We start from the raw sequence: 19,740 nt of genomic DNA on the forward strand, positions 1-19,740 counted from the left end.
TGTCTTATTATTGGTTGTGTTACATATTCTCTCAGCATGTGGCTGTATATTTTTTCATGCCGTTGGCTGGTATTCTATTAAATGCTACGTTTTGCGGTATGTTCGTGGTGGGAGCTGGTATGACACTCACCGTGTTTATACAATAAATTCTTTCCTCAAAATATCCGTCTCCCTGGGCACAGTCTTCTAACTGAGGTCTGGAGGCGGGGCATAGAGGGAGGAGCCAGTTCACACCCATTCAAAGTCTTATAGTGTGCCCATGTCTCCTGCGGATCCCGTCTATACCCAATGATCCTTACGGAGTCCCCAGCATCCTCTACGGACTAAGAGAAAAGGATTTACCGGTAGGTATTAAAATCCTATTTTCTCTACCATTAGTATATCCACTGTAAAGGCTGTAATAGCACTCCACTCATCAGTACTTTTCACCTGAGGTAAAATATGGCACTGTCTGTCAGAAAACACTGGTCTTGATGGGTGACATTTTAGCCTAGTTTCTACAATTTTCATTCAAGAACATATATCTAACAGATTGCTTCATTCTGTTGAAATAGGTGATACATGTTCATTAATGTTGATGTGATGACTTGTGTTCGTCTTTTCTACAGGCCAAGGCTGCAAGCACAAAGAAAATTTGCCCAATCCCAGCCAAACAGTCCGAGCACAACCCCCATTAAAATAGTGGATCCATTGCTACCCCCTCCGATTACTCAGATATCTGACCTCTCCAAACGCAAACCCAAGACTGAGGATTTTCTCACTTTTCTGTGTCTTCGAGGTAAGCTTTCTATCAAGTCGCCATTGATATGATCACTTGCTTAGTAGGAGTATTCCAATGGGGATGCGGTCAATTTACCTACAATCAAAATACCGACAACCATTGACCGATGTTCAAAATCCTGACAAGGTCAAAATTCCAACATTTAAAATACCGACCGTTAAAATGTCGACAGGTCAAAAAGTCGACATGAGTTTTTCATGATTTCTTTTCATTGAAACCGACTTGTTCATACTTTACTATCCCAGTGCCCGAAGCATGGTGAGCGAACGCGGTACACTTATACGGTATCCATGTCAACATACACACAGGTTTTCTTTTTCATAACATCTTGTTGACTTCGTGACGTGTCGACATTTTAAGTGTTGGTATTTTGACCTTGTCTATTTTAAATGTTGGTATTTTGACCTTGTTGGGATTTTGACCGTTGGCCAATTGTTGTCGGGATGTTGATCGTCTGGATTTTGACCATTCTGATGTATTAGAGAAACACAGGATTATATCTCATGTCATTTTGCTTAGCATATAGTTTGTGTACACTAAAACCGCTTTACTAGTTGTGTAGTATTACAATGACCAGGATTGTGTTTTGTTTGTGATTAGTAAATGACCACTGACTGGCCTTCGGGCTAAAGGGCTCCATACACTACAACGTTAATGCCCGATTTCATTCGATTTTGACCTGTCGGGCTGATAAATCGGATGAAAAGTGGCAAATCGGATGTGTTTCACATTCGATCCAATGCGCGGTACCGTGAGCATCGGATCGGAGCCCCCAGATCGTTAGTGCTGCACTCATGATATGTCTGTTCCCGCAGGCATGGCTGGGATTGCATAAGATACATTGTATGCAAAAGAACTGCATACGATGTATCCTATGCGATCCTGACGCCCGAGAGGCTGCCACCGGTTCAAGGGAAATCTTACGCAACATGAGGGTCCGACATGTAGCTGTAGTGTATGGGGCCCTTAAGTCTAATTGCTGCCAAGTTGTAGCAAGTGCCATATAACACCAGGTAAAATGCTGAAATCTTAGCACTTGCTGCAGCTCACATGCCACGTATTAAGGCCCAAACACACTGTGCAATTTTGAGCTGAAAGCAGCTCCCTTTTGGTGTTTTGAGCTGCTTTCAGCTCAAAACCGCCCAGTGTATATGCCCCGGCGATGAGCGGTGATGCACGCCCCCGCCTGATCGCTGGCATCCGCAGTTCATCTACTGGTATTACCAGCAGATGAACAGCGGGGATGAACGGCTTTCCATAGCGTCCTGCTATGGAAAGCCGTTCATCCCCACTGACATCGCTGGGCAGGGGGGAAAATCGATCAGTGTGTATGCACTGAGCGATTTTCAGCCCAGCGATGTCAGCGATTATCGCTATGCATACACGCTGGGCACAAACGCCCAGTGTGTATGCACCCTCACAATTGGTCCCTGGTGTTACGTGGCCAGACAGCGGTATGATATAATGTCACTGTACTGGACAAATTCAGTACTTGATCCTGATAGCATATTTATTTTGAGAGCACTACAAAATGTATTGTATGCACATACTGACTTGTAAAATATTTCATTTACAACGGTTTGTTTCCTTTTTTTTTCTTCTTTTTTTTTTAAGATAATGCAATTGTGAATTATGTGACATGCATGTGATTTTTTTACAGCTCCAATTGTATCTAGATAAAGATAAATGGTTTCCGCTAATGTAAACCTTGATCACATACTTCCATTTTACACTGGGAAAAACTAGAATACTCTTTTGGCAACAGCAAGTGATTTTCAGTGGTTGGATCTAATCCTGTAGCAAGCTCGAGGACTTGGATTATTTCATCAAATGTCTAAATACACTCAAATTAGTCTGGAACGTGGAGTTCTTGTAGCTGTGATAGAGAAACAACAGTTTTTATCAACATTCACGGCAGCGCACGACACAAGCTGTTATAGGGACTATTTGGCTGGTTATCATGGGAGGTGTAGTTGAGAGAGCTCAGTATAAGCAACACAGAACCACCCTGAATGATGTGTCTTCTTTTATGGAAGTCTATTTATCTATTCATGAGAGTATGGTTGTTTTAATTTTTTGTGTGTGTGTTGCTAGTACTATGTTTTTGCCCCTCAAATGGGGCAACAGTGAGAAAGGTCACCAGGTTTAAATTGCTGTTATTGTTAGATAGAGGCACAATAGTTAGATGCAAGACAAGTTTCTCTGTGGTGAAACAATGAAAAAAAAGTCCAGAGATGTTAGTGAAGGGCGGTTGCAGCATAATTATATTATAAGGTTAACAATTCCATTAATTCCTTAATGGATTAAAACTGTTTTCTTTTTTCTGATGCTTTTATTACAATGAAATATTTTCATGGAGTTTGTGGTACAGTACTAAAGGCATGTCTGCAGAATGAGACACTGAGAAGTGGGATTTTTAAACTACATGTTTCTTCATTAGACATCTGTTAGTTCAGATCACTAGCATATACAGTGTCAAATTAGCTATCGTTTTCTGATCACTGCAGCGTCAGGCAGTCGGGACGATTTAAGGGTTGATTTCCCTTGAGCCCAGTTGCCCATACACAATGAAGGACAGAGCAATCACTGTTCCATCTTTTATTAGCTTACACCAGATCGCATGCAATATTGTCTGGTTGGCCGAGCAACAGCGCCCACCGGATAACACCATATGGAACCACAGGATCATGCAAATTAGCCGTACACACTATGCGATGAAGACTATTTGCCACTACGAAACGGCAAATTGTTCTGACATTGCTCCAGTGTCATTGACTGCTTCAACTACATAATGAGTATATATAAAATCAAATTTTAAATAAATGCGCACAATCATCATTGAACAGTTACGGTTTGTGGCTATTTCAGCTACATTTATGGGAGTTACATCATATGTGGGGTGTGCAATAAGTTTCTAGATGCACGAAAAAGTATTCAAAGTATTTACAAAGTGAACATTACATTTTTTTTCAAAGTAGTCTATGCAAGAATGCATGCGCTCAAAGTACTTGGTGAAGCATTTGGACCAGTCCAAAACAGGTATGTCTTCTACATGCTGGATCAATGTCTCCACTACAGCTTCTGGTGATTTGTGGGAACATGAACAAGTTTCAGGGGGCCAGGACTGGACCGTATGGTGGATGACAAAGCTCCTGGATGCATTCATGAGCCATAAAATCTGCCACTTTCCTGGACTTCTGGGCAGGTGCATGGTCATCATGGAGAAGGGCACCACAAGCGCTAGTTCTTGGATGGCGTCTGAAAATGACTTCCAGCACTTGCGGCAGGCATTGGTTGGTGTACCAGTCCTCAGTGCCGCTTCACGAGTGTTATGATAGTTAAAGTACATAACCTGTCTTGGCCACAAAAACAGCCACCATCTGCTTGGCCACGACGCTCTCACATCTGACCTTTTGATATTGCTCACCTCCAACTGGGGTCCACTGGGCTGACGGTTGTTTGGTCTTGGGACCGAAACTGTAGATCCAGTATTCATTGCCACTGTTGGTCTCCTAGACACTGTGTGAGCGGTATCCGGGATCCAGGTCGACACAACTTAGGTTGACACCTGCAATAAGTCGACATGTACAAAAGGTCGATATGAACAAGGTTGGCTTGGAAAAAGGTTGACATGAGTTTTTAATTTTTTTCACCATTTTTTTAACTTTTTTATACTTTTACGATCCACGTGGACTACAATTGTGAACGGTAACCTTTCCCGAAGTGCACCGTGTTTCCCCGCAGCTAATTGGGGTTCCCGGTCACTCTACGAAGAAAACGACACATTAAAAAAAAAAAAAAAAAACCATGTCGACCTTTTTCCATGTCGACCTTTTGTCCATGTCTACCTATTTCAGGTGTCGACCTAAGGTGTATCGACCAATTGGTGTCGACCTAAGGTATGTCAACCTGTAGTCCCATACCAATTTGAGCGACCGCCATCAAACTTGACCAGCATGTTGTAGCACCAAATCACCCCCGAGCCTTCTTCTGCTCTTAATACAGCTGATAGGGCACCCAGCATCAGAAACCTTGCTCAGACCAAACTTTTGGTGTAGTGTCAAGCTTAATGCTCCCGATTTAAATATTTTTCTCCTTCTCGAACTGGGCCATGGTCACCCTGGTGTCCAGCCCAACTATAGCACACATGGCAGCAACACTGCCCTCTGTAATGGTGGACACAGGTTGGCTACAGCATTCCTCGTCTTCCAGGGACCATCTCCCATGCTGAAATTCTGCAAACCCCTCAAACACAGTGGTTTGTGATGGTGCACCTCCCCAAAAGCAGCTTGCAGTTGGTCAAAACTCTACTGCTGTCGCAGACCACTCTTGTAGTCGTAGAAGATCATAGCTCTCCAGTGGCTCCATAACGAGTTTGTGAAGGAAGTGAACATGCTGACTCCTTCGCAGGGCGTAGCTACCATAGGTGCAGGGAGTGCAGCTGCTATTTTGTGCCCAGAGCTGAGGGGGGCCCACCTTGCCTGTCACTGTTACATGTTTTGTATACATTTTTTTCAACCATTGGGTGGTACATAGGGGCCCTTACAACCTTTTGCCTTTCGTCCTACAATATATCTAGTTACCCCCCTAGACCTGATCATTCTACTGTGGTATAAAATTAACTGGAGGGCATTATAATGTAACATTATGGGTATGGGACTTAGGGTCAGCAGTGTCTAGGTAAACAGACATTAGGTCGACGCCTATTGGTCAACAGTGACTAGGTCGACACCAGAAATGTCGACACACCCATTAGGTTGACATAGAAAAAAGGTCAACATGAATTTTTAACGTTTTTTTGTGTCGTTTTCTTCGTAAAGTGACCGGGAACCCCAATTAGTGCACCATGTCCCCTCGCATGGCTCGCTTTGCTTGCCATGCTTCGGGCAAGGTGCCTCGCTTCGGTACCACTGCGCTCGGCACAGGTTACCTTTCCCAATCGTAACCCACGTGGATTGTAAAGTATGAAAAAGTTCAGAAAATAATAAAAATAAAAAAAACTCACGTCAACCTAATGGCCGTGTCGACCTATTTATGGTCGAATCCTAGTCACAGTCGACCAATAGGCGTCAACCTAAGTGCTGTCGACCTAGAGTCCGGATACCATGTGGCACAATATAAAGTGAGGTACCATAGTGTGGAATAATATGAACTGGGGGCCCTTTAATGTGGCATAATATGAACTGTAGACATTGTATATAGTAATGTGAATTAGGGGTACTGTATTGCATAATGTGTACTGGCAACCCTACAATGTGACATACGATGGTCTATAAAATAAACAAGGCCATTTCTGTGGGGGATAACATTAAGGCACTAGGGAACTATTATGGGCATCAGTGATCGCGCTGAGCCAAAAAAAAAGTGGGTCCCAGGGACCCTTCACTTTTAAAAATTGGGGTCCTACCAGTTTTTTCTGGGTCCCATCGGAATGAAGGTTCTTATTAATCTTAATCTTGTTTGGACACTAAAAAAGTGTTGCAAGGTGGGGGGATGGGGTGACAATGCTGCTGGGCTGTGTAGCATGCAGGACACCCTGCACCAGAGGTGTAACTAGACATTTTGGTGCCCTTAGGCAGAAAGTGAATTGGTGTTCCACCTCCTAGATCGCAAAGTATGGATAGTGCGCGCCGCAGGCGCGCTGCAAAATTTTAGGGCCATGGTTTCATAGGGAAGGGGCGTGACCACATAATAGTGTCAATTCACATTACACCACACAGTAGTGCCGCTTATACACATTGCACCGGGTAGAACCTCCTATGCACACTGCGCCAGGTAGAGCACGTTATTCACATTGCGCCAGGTAGAGCACGTTATCATACACATTGCGCCAGGTAGAGCACGTTATCATACACATTGCGCCAGGTAGAGCACATTATCATACACATTGCGCCAGGTAGAGCACGTTATACACAATGCGCCCGGTAGAGCACATTATTATACACATTGCGCACGGTAGAGCACGTTATACACAATGCACCCGGTAGAGCACGTTATTATACACATTGCGCCAGGTAGAGCACGTTATTATACACAATGCGCCAGGTAGAGCACGTTATTATACACAATGCGCCAGGTAGAGCACGTTATTATACACAATGCGCCAGGTAGAGCACGTTATTATACACAATGCGCCCGGTAGAGCACGTTATTATACACATTGCGCCAGGTAGAGCACGTTATTATACACATTGCACTAGGTAGAGCACGTTATTATACACAATGCGCCAGGTAGAGCACGTTATTATACACAATGCGGCAGGTAGAGCACGTTAATATACACAATGCGCCAGGTAGAGCACGTTATTATACACAATGCGCCAGGTAGAGCACGATATTATACACAATGCGCCAGGTAGAGCACGTTATTATACACAATGCGCCAGGTAGAGCACGTCGTTATACACAATGCGCCAGGTAGAGCACGCTATTATACACAATGCGCCAGGTAGAGCACGCTATTATACACAATGCGCCAGGTAGAGCACGTTATACACAATGCGCCAGGTAGAGCACGTTATTATACACAATGCGCCAGGTAGAGCACGTTATTATACACAATGCACCCGGTAGAGCACGTTATACACAATGCGCCCGGTAGAGCACGTTATACACATTGCGCCAGGTAGAGCACTGAGGCACATTGCGCCAGGTAGAGCACTGAGGCACATTGCACCAGGTAGAGCACTGAGGCACATTGCGCCAGGTAGAGCACTGAGGCACATTGCGCCAGGTAGAGCACTGAGGCACATTGCGCCAGGTAGAGCACTGAGGCACATTGCGCCAAGTAGAGCACTGAGGCACATTGCGCCAGGTAGAGCACTGAGGCACATTGCGCCAACCACTTATGACCTCCAGTCTCCTCCCCTCCAGTGTCACGTGACACCTTCAGCAAGGCCATTCACCAACGACCACACGCAGCCTACTGCAGCCCGGGCACACATAAACCATAGCAAAGGAAAAAAAAATATTAACCATAAGCCGAGTAATATTCAGAGAACAAAACATTAGCAAAGTATTAAGAAAAAGAAAATCTGACGGCAACTACTATACAGATACATCAAATATTACAGCTACCTTCCTCCTTGGGCTGCCAACAGGCCAGTACTGAGCAGCCTGCATAAGCAACCGGCCAAGGTTGCCAGTAATAGGGCATCAGTAGAACATGTATTTCCCAGACACTGTGGCAGTCCTGCTCCAACCCCAACTGCGCGCAGTAGCTCCCCCATAGTACATACAGGCACTCTACCACTACATTGGGTTCTGCCAATAACAAGTGTAAGGGCTGCAGGATGTGGAAGCTCCCCAGGAAAAACACCAGCTTGTGCGCCATCTGCTAGCACGCACCTGCTCCCATGTACTCAGGATCTCCCTGCGGCTACACAGGCGCTGTATGGGCGCAATTACTGCAACATGACTGCACTAGTGCACTACAGCCAGGAATAAGCTCACCCCCTGCCCTCCGTACCAACGCGCCCAGCGAACGTGAGCCATACCGGTCATTATTCTATCTCCCTGTTTACCCGGCTCCCGAGGTCAGACCCTGACACTGACAGTCTGGGCGGCCTCACATTGCGCACACACAGAGTACGATGCGGAGCTTGCAGCCCCCCGACATCCATCAACTGCATCGGCTACTCTGGGTGAAGCGGGGCGCCACAGCGCGGCTCACTGCCCTCCTACAGCGGGAGCTACGCAGCCCGGGTGGCTCCTGTTGTTTACACCGCCCTCTCAGGGAACTGGACGGCAAATGTCGGGTCTTGGTGGGGCGTTGAGCGGGTCCCGGGGGGGGGGGGGGGAGTAGGGGCAGATCCGGAGCGGTACTCGCCGTCGCAGAGGAGGGTGCGGTGCCTGGTATGCGTGGACAGTCTCTTGGTGCTGGGCTGGCGGCGGAGCGTGCAGGGGGGAGGAGGTGGAGCTGGATGAGCGGGGCCAGTCTGTCAGCGCTGCAGCATAGATTCATATGCTGGCAGCGGAGCCCAGGTCAGCGGGCAGAGGGGAGCAGGATTCAAAGCAGGCGGACTGGCGGGAGACACTGCAGGCTGTGATTGGCTGGAGACTACAGGAGGTGATTGGCTGAGGAAACACCCAGTCACCACCTGCGTTCCGCTGACTGGCTTACTCATGCAAACACATATTCAGATGAGCGCGTCCTGTGGGACCCGCTCATCTTCTAAATGTGAGTCCCGGGCGGCCGTTTCTGGGTAAAATACGCGCCATATCGCGTTTTTGCGATCACTGGGGCATACAATGAACAACTGCTGCAGAGAGGTGTATCTCTAGAAGCATTAGGACAGGGGCCTTCCAAAATGTTGCTATGTGGCCTACAAATTTCTGGCTACGCCCCTGCTTCTTTGGTATGCAGTGCTCTTTATATACTGTTCTTTGCCCTGACATTTCACAAGAACTATAGTCCGCGATTGCAGTTCACAACCAGACTGTCAGATTGTGTCTACTCTGCACATCCAAAACTTATTGCACACTGAGCAAATTAAATATGGGCTACATTTAGTATCAAGCCCTTATTCTTTATAAGATTTTTTTGTGAACAATTAGCCAGATTGTCCTTTTCAGCATTTGTTTTGGGTAAGGATTTTATTGGCTTTACTTAATTTTGTTAAATGTTCTGTATGTTGAGCTGTAATCTCATTGTGACAGCCTAATAATTCATGACAGAAGAGTATACTTTAAATCATATTCACAGTTTGGCTCATAAAAAGCAGGAGAAATGATCCCTGCTTCACATGAATGAAATATTGATTGAGTACAAAAAGCCTTTCACACACAGCCCTGAATTTCTGTAGTGCATTCTTGGTGCCCCTGTGAGCACTTGCTGGCACAGAATAGGATGGCAAATAGGTCACTGGGGATATGATTTGCATTTGTTCTTCTTAAGGTGCTTACAGGATATGTCCTCATTGTTCAGAGGTTATTACATCTCTATGGTCTTACTAGCAAGCCTTCCATGAAGAGAGTGAAGATAATTCTTTTGTATTGCTACTACTTTATTTCAGATACAGTACAACTGCTTACATCTCATAAGGTAGTAAGAAAGGCATGATGATGTTGCACAAGATCTTTATCATAAGATGGCTGACATGGTGTCAGTGCAGACTCTCTCTCTCTCTCTCTCTCTCTCTCTCTCTCTCTCTGTGTGTGTGTGACACACACACACACACACACACACACACACACACACACACACACACACACACACACACACACATTTTTATTACCTGTGACTGCTACTAGTGGTTAAGGACTAGCACTGAGTTTCTTGTTCCCCTTAAAGGTTCTCCTGCTTTGCCAAGTAGTATGGTATACTTTGGAAGCTCACAAGATGAAGAAGACATTGAAGATGATGATGTAGAGCTTTATGACCTGAAAATGAGCACCACTAACACTTCATCCTCATGCCACTCAACACCTCGAAAAGGAAAAACGCAAAAGCATGTTACAAATGGACATGGTGAGTATTCTTATAACTTTATATTTTTGTCTAACTGAATAACCATGCCTTTGCTGTGCTTGTATAAGCACATGTGTGCACTGTGCATTTGGAGGTGTTTGTGCGTGTAAGCGACGCAGCTTCTAATTTATACTCGTGTGGAAAAGACATTCTAGCCTGACCCCCTAAACCAGAAGATGGTTAATTCCATGTATCTATTATGTAACAAATCTTTGTATTGATCTTGGACATATTTATACATATTAACTTGCAACTCTTTCCCCCCTTTCACACAAAAAAAACATTGCCTGCCTTTAAATCCTTTGTAATTATTCTATCTCCTGCTTATGCATTAGCAAAATGTGTAAATTGATAGGTGACTCTTGTGGCAAGATATTTTTGTTTGCATCCTGTACAGTGTGCATCCCCAGCATTCCATCAGGTATTATGGGGGATGGGGTTACGTTGGACGACTGAGCATCCTAATTCTAAATATAATAAGAGGTGCTACCATGCTTAGACAGAGAAAAAAAAGAAAATGTAGATGCACACTCTATAGTACTAAGCACTGCTAATCATAATAAGTATAATTAAACTCTGCAATAACCTAGTGCAAAATTGAGGTGCTTAGCATAATTTTTTTACCAACCATATAGGCTCCACCAACCGTGACGAGTTGACCTTATCTGCTGGGTCCCTAACACTAATATTCTTGTCTATGGTACGGCATCATACCAGCTTACACACTTGCAACAGTTACACCTTACCACCTTACACCCTGTTTTGCTGTTCAGTTTATGCCTACTAGTATCTTCATTTCTCTGACGTCCTAGTGGATGCTGGGAACTCCGTAAGGACCATGGGGAATAGCGGGCTCCGCAGGAGACTGGGCACAAAAGTAAAGCTTTAGGACTACCTGGTGTGCACTGGCTCCTCCCCCTATGACCCTCCTCCAAGCCTCAGTTAGATTTTTGTGCCCGGCCGAGAAGGGTGCACACTAGGGGCTCTCCTGAGCTTCTTAGTGAAAGTTTAGTTTTAGGTTTTTTATTTTCAGTGAGACCTGCTGGCAACAGGCTCACTGCATCGAGGGACTAAGGGGATAAGAAGCGAACCTACCTAAGTGGTGGTAGCTTGGGCTTCTTAGGCTACTGGACACCATCAGCTCCAGAGGGACCGAACACAGGCCCAGCCTCGGAGCTCGGTTCCAGAGCCGCGCCGCCGGCCCCCTTACAGAGCCAGAAGCAAGAAGAGGTCCGGAAAAATCGGCGGCAGAAGACATCAGTCTTCAACAAGGTAGCGCACAGCACTGCAGCTGTGCGCCATTGTTACTCAGGCACACTTCACACTTCGGTCACTGAGGGTGCAGGGCGCTAGGGGGGGGCGCCCTGAGCAGCAATGTAAACACCTTGGCTGGCATAAATACACCACATATAACCCCCAGGGCTATATGGATGTATTTTAACCCCTGCCAGAACTCACCAAAAAGCGGGAGAAAAGGCCGCCGAGAAGGGGGCGGAGCCTATCTCCTCAGCACACGGGCGCCATTTTCCATCACAGCTCCGCTGGAAGGACGTCTCCCTGACTCTCCCCTGCAGTCCTGCACTACAGAAAAGGGTAAAAAAGAGAGGGGGGCACTAATTTGGCGCAGTTTTAATACTAACAGCAGCTATAAAGGGAAAAGCACATTTTATAGTGGTATTCCTGTCTATATATAGCGCTCTGGTGTGTGCTGGCATACTCTCCCTCTGTCTCCCCAAAGGGCTAGTGGGGTCCTGTCCTCTATCAGAGCATTCCCTGTGTGTGTGCGGTGTGTCGGTACGATTGTGTCGACATGTTTGAGGAGGAAAATGAGATGGAGGCGGAGCAATTGCCTATTATAGAGTTGTCACCCCCTAGGGAGTCGACACCTGAGTGGATGAGCTTATGGAAGGAATTGCGTGACAGTGTCAGCTCTTTACGACAGACAGTTGACGACATGAGACAGCCGGCTACTCAGCTTGTGCCTGTCCAGGGGTCTCAAACGCCATCAGGGGCTTTAAAACGCCCGTTACCTCAAATGGCAGACACAGACACGGATACTGACTCCAGTGTCGATGATGAGGAGACAAACGTGACTTCCACTAGGGCCACACGTTACATGATTGAAGCAATGAAAAATGTATTGCATATCTCTGATAATACAAGTACCACTAAAAAGGGTATTATGTTTGGTGAGAAAAAACTGCCTGTAGTTTTTCCTGTATCCGAGGAATTAAATGAAGTGTGTGATGAGGCGTGGGTTTCCCCCGATAAAAAACTGATAATTCCTAAAAGGTTATTGGCATCGTACCCTTTCCCGCCAGAGGATAGGGCACGTTGGGAAACACCCCCTAGGGTGGATAAAGCGCTCACACGCTTGTCTAAACAGGTAGCACTACCCTCTCCTGATACGGCCGCCCTAAAGGAACCTGCCGATAGAAAGCTGGAGAATATCCTAAAATGTATATACACTCACACGGGTGTTATACTGCGACCAGCAATCGCCTCAGCCTGGATGTGCAGTGCGGGCCTGGCGTGGTCGGATTCCCTGACTGAAAATATTGATACCCTAGATAGGGACAGTATATTACTGACTATAGAGCATTTGAGGGATGCATTTCTATATATGCGTGATGCACAGAGGGATATTTGCCGACTGGCATCAAGAGTTAGCGCGCTGTCCATTTCTGCAAGAAGAGGTTTATGGACGCGGCAGTGGTCAGGTGATGCGGATTCTAAAAGGCACATGGAAGTATTGCCTTATAAGGGGAAGGAGTTATTTGGGGTAGGTCTATCAGACCTGGTAGCCACGGCAACTGCTGGAAAATCCACATTTTTACCCCAGGTAGCTTCTCAACCTAAGAAGACGCCGTATTATCAGGCGCAGTCCTTTCGGCCCCATAAGGGCAAGCGGGCAAAAGGCGCCTCATTTCTGCCCCGTGGCAGAGGGAGAGGAAAAAGGCTGCAACAAACAGCCAGTTCCCAGGAACAAAAGCCCTCTCCCGCCTCCGCAAAGTCCTCAGCATGACGCTGGGGCTTTACAAGCGGACTCAGGCACGGTGGGGGCCCGTCTCAAGAAGTTCAGTGCGCAGTGGGCCCACTCGCAAGTGGACCCCTGGATCCTTCAGGTGGTATCTCAGGGGTACAAATTGGAATTCGAGACGTCTCCCCCTCGCCGTTTTCTAAAGTCTGCTTTACCGACGTCTCCCTCAGACAGGGAGGCAGTATTGGAAGCCATTCACAAGCTATATTCCCAGCAGGTGATAATCAAGGTACCCCTCCTACAACAGGAAAAGGGGTACTATTCCACACTATTTGTGGTACCGAAGCCGGACAGCTCGGTGAGACCAATTTTAAACCTAAAATCCTTGAACACTTACATACAAAGGTTCAAATTCAAGATGGAGTCACTCAGAGCAGTGATTGCAAACCTGGAAGAAGGGGACTATATGGTGTCTCTGGACATCAAAGATGCTTACCTACATGTCCCAATTTACCCTTCTCACCAAGGGTACCTCAGGTTTGTGGTACAGAACTGTCACTATCAGTTTCAGACGCTGCCGTTTGGATTGTCCACGGCACCCCGGGTCTTTACCAAGGTAATGGCCGAAATGATGATACTCCTTCGAAGGAAGGGAGTTTTAGTTATCCCTTACTTGGACGATCTCCTGATAAGGGCAAGATCCAGGGAACAGTTGGAAGTCGGAGTAGCACTATCTCAGATAGTGCTGCGCCAGCACGGTTGGATTCTCAATATTCCAAAATCGCAGCTGATCCCGACGACACGACTTCTATTCCTAGGGATGATCCTGGACACAGTCCAGAAAAAGGTGTTTCTCCAGGAGGAGAAAGCCAGGGAGTTATCCGAACTAGTCAGAAATCTCCTAAAACCAGGCCAAGTCTCAGTGCATCAATGCACAAGGGTCCTGGGAAAGATGGTGGCTTCTTACGAAGCAATCCCATTCGGCAGATTCCACGCAAGAACCTTCCAGTGGGATCTGCTAGACAAATGGTCCGGGTCGCATCTTCAGATGCATGAGCGGATAATCTTGTCACCAAGGACAAGGGTGTCTCTCCTGTGGTGGTTGCAGAGTGCTCATCTTCTAGAGGGCCGCAGATTCGGCATTCAGGACTGGGTCCTGGTGACCACGGATGCCAGCCTGAGAGGCTGGGGAGCAGTCACACAGGGAAGAAATTTCCAGGGCTTGTGGTCAAGCCTGGAGACATCACTTCACATAAATATCCTGGAGCTAAGGGCCATCTACAATGCTCTAAGCCTAGCAAGACCTCTGCTTCAAGGTCAGCCGGTGCTGATCCAGTCAGACAACATCACGGCAGTCGCCCACGTAAACAGACAGGGCGGCACAAGAAGCAGGAGGGCAATGGCAGAAGTTGCAAGGATTCTTCGCTGGGCGGTAAATCATGTGATAGCACTGTCAGCAGTGTTCATTCCGGGAGTGGACAACTGGGAAGCAGACTTCCTCAGCAGACACGACCTCCACCCGGGAGAGTGGGGACTTCACCCAGAAGTCTTCCACATGATTGTGACCCGTTGGGAAAAACCAAAGGTGGACATGATGGCGTCCCGCCTCAACAAAAAACTAGACAGGTATTGCGCCAGGTCAAGGGACCCTCAGGCAATAGCTGTGGACGCTCTGGTAACACCGTGGGTGTACCAGTCAGTGTATGTGTTCCCTCCTCTGCCTCTCATACCCAAGGTACTGAGAATCATAAGAAGGAGAGGAGTAAGGACTATACTCGTGGCTCCGGATTGGCCAAGAAGGACTTGGTACCCGGAACTTCAAGAGATGCTCACAGAGGACCCGTGGCCTCTACCTCTAAGAAAGGACCTGCTCCAGCAGGGACCCTGTCTGTTCCAAGACTTACCGCGGCTGCGTTTGACGGCATGGCGGTTGAACGCCGGATCCTGAAGGAAAAAGGCATTCCGGATGAAGTCATCCCTACCCTGATCAAAGCCAGGAAGGATGTAACCGTACAGCATTATCACCGCATTTGGCGTAAATATGTTGCGTGGTGCGAGGCCAGGAAGGCCCCTACAGAGGAATTTCAACTGGGTCGTTTCCTGCATTTCCTGCAAACAGGACTGTCTATGGGCCTAAAATTAGGGTCCATTAAGGTTCAAATTTCGGCCCTGTCGATTTTCTTCCAGAAAGAACTGGCTTCAGCCAGGCGTGTCTCAGAATTGGCGGCTTTATCCTATAAAAGCCCTTACCTAATTTTTCATACGGACAGGGCAGAATTGAGGACTCGTCCTCAATTTCTCCCTAAGGTGGTTTCAGCGTTTCACTTGAACCAGCCTATTGTGGTACCTGCGGCTACTAGGGACTTGGAGGACTCCAAGTTGCTGGACGTAGTCAGGGCCCTGAAAATATATGTTTCCAGGACGGCTGGAGTCAGAAAATCTGACTCGCTGTTTATCCTGTATGCACCCAAAAAGCTGGGTGCTCCTGCTTCTAAGCAGACTATTGCTCGTTGGATTTGTAGTACAATTCAGCTTTCACATTCTGTGGCAGGCCTGCCACAGCCAAAGTCTGTAAAAGCCCATTCCACAAGGAAGGTGGGCTCATCTTGGGCGGCTGCCCGAGGGGTCTCGGCTTTACAACTTTGCCGAGCAGCTACTTGGTCAGGGGCAAACACGTTTGCTAAATTCTACAAATTTGATACCCTGGCTGAGGAGGACCTGGATGTCTCTCATTCGGTGCTGCAGAGTCATCCGCACTCTCCCGCCCGTTTGGGAGCTTTGGTATAATCCCCATGGTCCTTACGGAGTTCCCAGCATCCACTAGGACGTCAGAGAAAATAAGAATTTACTTACCGATAATTCTATTTCTCGTAGTCCGTAGTGGATGCTGGGCGCCCATCCCAAGTGCGGATTGTCTGCAATACTTGTACATAGTTATTGTTACAAAAATCGGGTTATTATTGTTGTGAGCCATCTTTTCAGAGGCTCCTCTGTTATCATGCTGTTAACTGGGTTCAGATCACAGGTTGTACGGTGTGATTGGTGTGGCTGGTATGAGTCTTACCCGGGATTCAAAATCCTTCCTTATTGTGTACGCTCGTCCGGGCACAGTATCCTAACTGAGGCTTGGAGGAGGGTCATAGGGGGAGGAGCCAGTGCACACCAGGTAGTCCTAAAGCTTTACTTTTGTGCCCAGTCTCCTGCGGAGCCGCTATTCCCCATGGTCCTTAGGGAGTTCCCAGCATCCACTACGGACTACGAGAAATAGAATTATCGGTAAGTAAATTCTTATTTTCTCTGACGTCCTAGTGGATGCTGGGAACTCCGTAAGGACCATTGGGAATAGCGGGCTCCGAAGGAGACTGGGCACTCTAAGAAAGAATTAGGACTACCTGGTGTGCACTGGCTCCTCCCTCTATGCCCCTCCTCCAGACCTCAGTTAGAATCTGTGCCCGGCTCGAGCTGGATGCACACTAGGGGCTCTCCTGAGCTTCTAGAAAAGAAAGTATATTTGGGTTTTTTATTTTCAGTGAGATCTGCTGGCAACAGACTCACTGCTACGAGGGACTTAGGGGAGAGAAGCGAACCTACCTGCTTGCAGCTAGCTTGGGCTTCTAGGCTACTGGACATCATTAGCTCCAGAGGGATCGAACACAGGCCCAGCCTCGGTCGTCCGGTCCCGGAGCCGCGCCGCCGTCCCCCTTGCAGAGCCAGAAGCAAGAAGAACGTCCAGGAAATCGGCGGCTGAAGACTCCGGTCTTCATTAAGGTAGCGCACAGCACTGCAGCTGTGCGCCATTGCTCCCCATGCACACCTCACACTCCGGTCACTGATGGGTGCAGGGCGCTGGGGGGGGGCGCCCTGGGCTGCAATAAGATTACCTTACATTGGCAAAAAAATACACATAATATAGTCATTAAGACTATATATGTGTAAAATCCCCTGCCATATATCCATAAAAAAAGCGGGAGAAGTCCACCGTGAAGGGGGCGGGGCTATCTCCCTCAGCACACTGGCGCCATTTCCTCTCACAGCTCCGCTGGAAGGACGCTCCCCAGGCTCTCCCCTGCAGTTTCCAGGCTCAATAGGGTAAAAAAGAGAGGGGGGGCACTTAATTTAGGCGCAAATACTATATATATAGCTGCTATAGGGTAAAATCACTCATTATAGTGTACATCCCTGTGATTTATAGCGCTGTGGTGTGTGCTGGCATACTCTCTCTCTGTCTCCCCAAAGGACTTTGTGGGATCCTGTCCTCAGTCAGAGCATTCCCTGTGTGTGTGCGGAGTGTCGGTACGGCTGTGTCGACATGTTTGATGAGGAGGCTTATGTGGAGGCGGAGCAGGTGCCGATAAATGTGATGTCACCCCCTGCGGGGTCGACACCTGTGTGGATGGATATGTGGAAGGAATTACGTGACAGTGTCAACTCCTTACATAAGAGGTTTGATGACCTAGCAGATGTGGGACAGCCGGCTTCTCAGTCCGTGCCTGCCCAGGCGTCTCAAAAGCCATCAGGGGCTCAAAAACGCCCGCTACCTCAGATGGCAGACACAGATGTCGACACGGATACTGACTCCAGTGTCGACGACGATGAGACTAGTGTACATTCCAATAGGGCCATCCGTTACATGATTACGGCAATGAAAAATGTGTTGCACATTTCTGACATTAACCCTGGTACCACAAAAAAGGGTATTATGTTTGGGGAGAAAAAGCAACCTGTGGTTTTTCCCCCTTCTGAAGAGTTAAATGAAGTGTGTGATGAAGCGTGGGTTTCCCCCGATAAGAAACTGGTAATTTCCAAAAAGTTACTAAGGGCGTACCCTTTCCCGCCAGAGGATAGGATACGTTGGGAGACATCCCCTAGGGTGGATAAAGCGCTCACACGCTTGTCAAAGAAGGTGGCACTACCGTCTCCGGATACGGCCGCCCTAAAGGAGCCTGCGGATAGAAAGCAGGAGGCTATCCTGAAGTCTGTATATACACACTCAGGTATTATACTGAGACCGGCTATTGCTTCAGCATGGATGTGCGGTGCTGCAACTGCGTGGTCAGATTCCCTGTCTGATAACATTGATACCCTTGACAGGGACACTATATTGCTAACTGTAGAGCATATTAAAGACGTAGTCTTATACATGAGAGATGCACAGAGGGATATTTGCCAACTGGCATCTAGAATAAATGCAATGTCCATTTCTGCCAGGAGAGTATTATGGACTCGGCAGTGGACAGGTGATGCGGATTCTAAAAGGCACATGGAGGTTTTGCCTTACAAGGGTGAGGAATTGTTTGGGGATGGTCTCTCTGACCTCGTTTCCACAGCGACGGCTGGGAAGTCGACATTTTTACCCCATGTTCCCTCACAGCCAAAGAAAGCACCGTATTATCAGGTATAGTCCTTTCGGCCCCAGAAAGGCAAGCGGGTTAAAGGCGCGTCCTTTCTGCCCAGAGGCAGAGGTAGGGGGAAAAAGCTGCACCAAACAGCAAATTCCCAGGAACAAAAGTCCTCTCCTGCTTCCTCTAAGTCCACCGCATGACGCTGGGGCTCCACAGGTGGAGCCAGGTGCGGTGGGGGCCCGTCTCTAGAACTTCAGCGACCAGTGGGTTCGCTCACGGGTGGATCCCTGGATTCTACAAGTGGTATCTCAGGGGTACAAGCTGTAATTCGAGACGTCTCCCCCTCGCCGTTTCCTCAAATCAGCCTTGCCAACTACTCCCCCAGACAGGGAGGCGGTGCTGGAGGCGATTCACAAGCTGTACTCCCAGCAGGTGATAACCAAAGTACCCCTCCTTCAACAGGGACGGGGTTACTATTCCACAATGTTTGTGGTACCGAAACCGGACGGTTCGGTGAGACCCATTTTAAATTTGAAATCCTTGAACACTTATATAAGAAGGTTCAAGTTCAAAATGGAATCGCTCAGGGCGGTTATTGCAAGCCTGGACGAAGGGGATTACATGGTATCACTGGACATCAAGGATGCTTACCTGCATGTCCCCATTTACCCTCCTCACCAGGAGTACCTCAGATTTGTGGTACAGGACTGTCATTACCAATTCCAGACGTTGCCGTTTGGTCTGTCCACGGCACCGAGGGTATTTACCAAGGTAATGGCCGAAATGATGATACTCCTTCGAAAAAAGGGAGTTATAATTACCCCGTACTTGGACGATCTCCTTATAAAGGCGAGGTCCAGGGAACAGTTGTTGATCGGAGTAGCACTAGCTCGGGAAGTGCTACAACAGCACGGCTGGATCCTGAATATTCCAAAGTCGCAGCTGGTTCCTACAACGAGTCTACTGTTCCTGGGGATGGTTCTGGACACAGAACAGAAAAAGGTGTTTCTCCCGGAGGAGAAGGCCAAGGAATTGTCCTCTCTAGTCAGAGACCTCCTAAAACCAAAACAGGTGTCGGTGCACCACTGCACGCGAGTCCTGGGAAAGATGGTAGCTTCTTACGAAACAATTCCATTCGGAAGGTTCCATGCAAGGATCTTTCAGTGGG

General features: G+C 47.6%; 1 protein-coding gene across 3 annotated transcripts in view; it reads left to right on the plus strand.

Moving 5' to 3' along the window:
• JARID2 (jumonji and AT-rich interaction domain containing 2) overlaps nt 1–19,740 on the plus strand; it is a 365,382-nt gene that overhangs the window by 228,856 nt on the left and 116,786 nt on the right. For all 3 annotated transcript variants that reach the window (XM_063923201.1, XM_063923202.1, XM_063923200.1), the window contains exons 4-5: nt 609–778; nt 10,074–10,250. In XM_063923201.1, coding sequence (XP_063779271.1) covers nt 609–778; nt 10,074–10,250 — 347 coding nt within the window. The remainder of the gene's footprint in view (nt 1–608; nt 779–10,073; nt 10,251–19,740) is intronic.

Source organism: Pseudophryne corroboree, chromosome 5, assembly GCF_028390025.1.
Source record: "Pseudophryne corroboree isolate aPseCor3 chromosome 5, aPseCor3.hap2, whole genome shotgun sequence".
NCBI classification, from domain to species: domain Eukaryota; kingdom Metazoa; phylum Chordata; class Amphibia; order Anura; family Myobatrachidae; genus Pseudophryne; species Pseudophryne corroboree.